This window comes from Podarcis cretensis (assembly GCF_951804945.1).
Source record: "Podarcis cretensis genome assembly, chromosome: 2".
Taxonomy (NCBI): domain Eukaryota; kingdom Metazoa; phylum Chordata; class Lepidosauria; order Squamata; family Lacertidae; genus Podarcis; species Podarcis cretensis.
The window spans coordinates 70102660-70108066 of NC_137171.1; the positions used below are offsets into that span (position 1 = coordinate 70102660).

Sequence of the window (5407 nt, forward strand, 5' to 3'; positions counted from 1 at the left end):
TTGGAACTCCAGAGCCTCCTGCCTTCTCTATGTTTAGTTCCCATGTATGCAGCTGGGATCAGCTGTTTGCTAACTATATGCTCAGCATTATTGGTCATGGCTTATCAGAGGCCTTGCAGAAGGGCTGATGTGGCAGGAACAGGAAGTATTTCCTTTTCAGACAAAGGTTTCTCTTGAGAGATAAAAACTTTTTTTACAGAGGTGCTGGCAAAAAGGAAGATGATATGTGATTATTTTAATTCTTAAACAAAAGGCATCACTGAACAGGAGTACAGGGTGAGGCAAGGCAATATGATGAAGTATATTATACTACTAGGGAAACCAAAACGATGTTACAGTGCTGAACCCAAACTATATTTCTCTCTAGCATGGGTGTTAGCATGGGTGGAGCAGGAAGCAAAAAGGGACTTTTTGCCTTGGACTCACATTCCCCTCCTCCTTGAGAGATTCTCACGTTGATTATACATTCTGGTATCTGATCTGAGGGCTGGAGGAAATGTGGGCCAGCCAGGAAAGGGGTGAAGAGGCCATGCTCTTGCTTACGGAAGTGCTTGTCACACTGATAGCATGCTAGGGTCTGGGCAGAGCACTCTGGGAAGTGGTGCTTTTCCAGGGACTTGCCTAGCAGGACTTGTCACTTGGCTTCAACATAGCCAGAAGTCACACACCCAAGTCATGTGTACAAGCATGGTTTTATAAGAACAGAATTCAACAGAACAGCTAACCACCAGGGCAGGCCCACCCATGAGGTGATGTGAGGTGATTGTTTTGGGCGGCAGGATTCACTGGGGCAGCAAATCCCAATGTTGATATTTCTTCCCCCCTTGTTCCTGATGTAGATCTTCCCACACCCCTTCTTCCCTGGCAGGGAGAAGGGGAGCCATTTTGGGTTCTGCTTCAGGTGCCAAAATGTCTTGGGCCAGCCCTGTTAACTACACAATTCTTTCCTCAAAAAGCCCACCCACAACTGGCCAGCACAGGAACCCATGCATATACTGTCACTTTGATAAAAAAGCAACCAATAAATTTAATTTATAAATAAAACAAACAAAATGCAAACATTGCACTAGTATCTTGCACACTGCTCAGTCTTGTGGATATTCTTTCTGATCTAATTTGCTGAATCCAGAAGATCAGAGGCCTTACTCTGTGTAAATATGGGTGAAGCTGAGTGTGAACATTAGAATGAACTCTAAAAAATGAAGGTCCAAGGCTCCAAGCTGAGTCTTAAGACAGCAGAGGCAACAGTATTCAAGGGCTAGACCAGGAGCATACTGCCACCCCTGACGTCATGAGCCTCATAACCATGGGCACCCAAAATAAAAATTAATTCTTAAACTGTGCAAGTCTAGGCCAAGAACAGGAAAAAAGGACAGGCTGATAGGGGCACCCACACTTTCCTTCCTGAGCAATTTCAACTGCATCTCTCTCAAGTTCCACAGAACCACCAGAGGAGCAAGCATGTCTCTGGATGTCTGACACACAGAAGGTATGAATGACATGGATTTCTGGGGCTAGCCATATTTGGATTTTTGGTGTTCTGAACAGCAAATAACAGGACCGGCCCTACCATTAGGAGGAGTGAGGTAAGTGTTTTGGGTGGCAAATACTGGGAGGGAGTGGGGGGCACCCTACATTTGTTTCTCCTCAGCCTCCTGATCATACCCTTCTGTTGGAGCTGTGTTTGCCATTTGGTCTGTCCTGAGCCCCCAGAACTAGCCTGTTGCCCTCAAGTACAGTGCAGGATACTAACCCATTGCCCGTACTGAAATAAGACTTAATCACTAGCCCAGCTGACTTCCAAACATGGAATATTGGGTGTATATTCTTGGCCTTTGCTCCAGGCAGCAAAATATATTGAGCCAGAGTTCCTGGGGCTGATGAGCAGCATGGGAGCAATAGCACCAGCAAAAAAGATTCCCTAGCACTCAGCACAAAGGGATACTGAACTCTGCAAAGGCCTAAAGTACCTACCCAGAAGTAGGATGTCAATGGGTTGTGTAGGAAGGAGGGCTGGAATATAGTTTGCTGGATGAGATGGAAGGCTAAGGATGAGAGCAGCCAGAAGATATCCTTGAGGAGGACATCTAAGTCCCCCAATGGATCAGGTGATTCCCTTTTGAATCCTTGGGCTGTGCAGATTCCTTAGAATGTCAGTCATTGAGGGTGTAGTGCTGCACACAGGGGCAAATGGTGCCCTTATCAAATAGCTGATCCCATCACCTTTCCCTTGGGACAGCACTGCCACATGTCTGAGTGTTCTCCAAGATGTAAACCTAGGGGCTTCCTGAAAGGGTTCCAAGAATAGCTGAGACATGCAGGATTAATCTGACCCGTGGATCTTCTCTTCACTTTGCAGATGTGGGCAAATGGCACAAACCCCCTAGGTGAGGCCTTCCCTAACCATTCAGCCTCTTTGCAGTGTGCTGCCGAAGCCCAGTTCCAGCACCTGCTCCTGCCCATCACGTACAGCCTGGTTTGCGCCCTGAGCTTGGCCTCCAACGGTGTAGCCTTGTGGAGCAGCTGGGCCACCCGGGCCCAGGCACCCCCGATCATGATTTTCACCTACAACCTCATTGTCATCGACCTGCTGTTTGCCCTGTCGCTGCCATTACAGGCTGTGTACCACGCCAGGCGCAACGACTGGCCCTTTGGCGAAGGCCTGTGCAAGGCCACCAACGCCCTCTTTCTGGCCAACATGTTCAGCTGTACGCTTTTCCTGGCCTGCATTTGCCTGGAGCGCTACCTGGCCGTCATCCACCCCATCCTCTACCTGCGCCTGCGGTGGCCCCTCTACCGTGTGCTGATCTCTATGGCTATCTGGTCCGTGGTAGGGATTGGGCTGCTGACCCTCTTCTCCAAGAGCACCGTGACCCGTCGCTTCCCCAACGGGAATACAGCCTGCATGGAGCACTTCCCAGCTCGTGTCTGGAGCGGAGGCCTGGCCGCCATGGTTTTGGCCTCCTCAGTGCTGGGCTTCTTCCTGCCTTTCCTCACCATCGTCATCTGCTCCGTCGTGATTGCCCGGCGCATCGTGAACCTGAGACGTGGCTCAGCCCAAGGTTCTTTGCTGCGGAGGAACCCGCTGCATACCCTCCTGATGGTGACCGCCCTGCTCACCGTCTGCTTCCTGCCCTTCCATATCATCCACATTCTGCACACACTGGGCCGGATTGGGGTTCTGCCTGCTCCGCAGCTGCTGCGCTTCACTTGTTCAGCCCAGCGGGCTGCCATGGCCCTGGCTAGCATCAACAGTGCTCTTGACCCTCTCGTTTACTACTTCAACATGAAGCCTGTCAACTGGAGGCTGCCCTGCTGTGGCGCAAGCAGACAGAACCTCGTGGATTCAGGCAATCTTGCGGTAGAGGGCCTCAGGAGCATGAGCTAGCTGGAGGTCCTACCTAGGATCCACAGCATTGTCCAATTTCTTGTGGAGTGCTCAACACCAGCACCATCGGATGATATTGCCCATTGCCTTTTGAAGAACATCAACTAATAGAATGGCCTCCTGGTTTGAATAAGGCAAAAGGATAGAATAATCTTAATGACAAGACACCCTAAGCTGGTTGGGTTTTTTTTTTTGGGGGGGGGGGTTCAGTGGCAGATGGTATGCCTGTAATTTGGATGTGGCTGTTCCAAGCCAAGTTATGGGGGAATGAGTTAGAATATTAGCATAGTTCAAAGACTGAATCAGGTTTGTAGCCAGAGAGACAATCCAAAGGCAATGGAAGCAGGAACAGCTCTAGAAAGAAGTGCAAGCAGACTGGGAGCCCAGACTGCGGTGTGATTTGGGAAGCAACGCAGAAGTGTGCTTGTTGAAGAGATAAAGGGTAAAAGAGGTGTTTGGCAGGCAGGAATCCGAAATCAAGGGAAATAATAATAATAATAATAATAATAATAATAATAATAATAATGTAATAATAATAATATTTATTACTTATACCCTGCCCACTCTGGGCGGCTCCTAACAGAATATTAAAAACATGATAAAACATCAGACATCAATAACTTCCCTAAACAGGGCTGCCTTCAGATGAAACAGCATGTAATGGAGTTCATCAGGTCCTTGCAATATTTGTTTGGCTAAGCGGAATAAATTCCTGCTCAAAATCAGGAGGACCTGAGGTAGAAATAGGTAAGCCCTTCCGAGGCTGGTCTGGAAATTATATTGAGGTACAATTTGCTGGATTGTCCACTGGGACATGAAGAACCTTAGTGCAAACCTTAATCCCTGGGCACTGCTGTACATATGTGGTACATTCAAAGAAGCTGGGAGCCATAGGAAGTCACTCACCCCATGGTTCCCAGCTTTCCTTGAAACGCTGTAAACAAGTAGCAACAGCTTGGCTCTCAGAAACCACTGTGGTATACCTGGCCCAAATGGAATTGTCCACCTCTGCAACCTATAGGGTTTGTCCTGACTGTGTTAAGTTAGAAAACTTCTAAGTTTTCTCTGTGATTACTGTGAATGGATCTACAGCACTTTGTTTTGCCAAAAGTTACTTAGGCTGTGATCCTGTATTCACTGAAGAGTAAGCCCCATTGAAATTAATAGACTTAGTTTTTGGTAGACGGTTTTAAGATTGTACCATCGGGGTAGGAATTGGGCTTTGAGCAAATGAACCTGATGACTGGATGTTTCTTGAATCAACAGTTCACCTGCAGGTCTGTTATGAGGAGGGGTTGGCAGATTTTGTGTAAGTATGAGAAACAGCAGATTTGAAGCTGGGGAGACAGAGGGAGTGGTGGCCTGGCAAACACCAGAAACTCTCTGATGTGGATAGGGAAACTTCTTCCTTATGTGAGTGCCTGTTTGTCTCCACATATGCGCCACTTTTGTATTAGTAAATAAAGCAAATATTACAACGACAATAAAAGATTCCAGTGCTTTCTGCGTGGTTCTGGGGGCTTCTCACTACTTCGGAAAGTGGGGAGATGATAATGATACCAACAGGAGCCCCAAAGACACACCCTTACTTTGAACCTGCATACTACCACTTCCACTTTTGCATGTGCCCTCTTCTTGTTTTGCACACAAAATAGTCTGTCTTTCATTCATTCATTCATTCTCACCTTTCCATACATAACATCTCAAAGGCTACAGTTCTGAACAGGTATACCTGCAAATCCTATGTGCAATTAAGATCCTGTGTGCAATTACTGAGAAGTAAATTCCACTGTTAGATAAATACAGAATTACAATTGCTTCAGTAGGCAGAAAAATAATTAAGTGGACTGCCCAGAACCTCAGCAATTTCTAAGTGGCCCATTGGAGGAAGAGAAAAGTATGGGAACCACTGAACAAGAAAAATTAAAGACAATAAACTCCTACACAGCAATGGAAACATGCCATATAATTTAAACTTTTTTTTTAAAAAAAAAAGCTTGCATCCCATTCTGTGCAGTC

General features: G+C 47.0%; 1 protein-coding gene across 2 annotated transcripts; it reads left to right on the forward strand.

The window, feature by feature from the left end:
* Positions 1-457: 457 nt before the first annotated feature.
* Positions 458-3893, forward strand: LOC307211364 (lysophosphatidic acid receptor 6-like). Of its 2 annotated transcripts, none has more exons than XM_079967908.1 (2): positions 458-1586; positions 2360-3893. In XM_079967908.1, the coding sequence occupies exon 2, from the start codon at positions 2360-2362 to the stop codon at positions 3386-3388; it is 1029 nt and encodes a 342-aa protein (XP_079824034.1). In that variant the 5' UTR covers positions 458-1586; the 3' UTR covers positions 3389-3893. The 2 variants fall into 2 exon arrangements, with proteins under 2 accessions (XP_079824034.1, XP_079824033.1); XM_079967907.1 differs by having other exon boundaries at positions 458-1489.
* The last annotated feature ends 1514 nt before the right edge of the window (positions 3894-5407 follow it).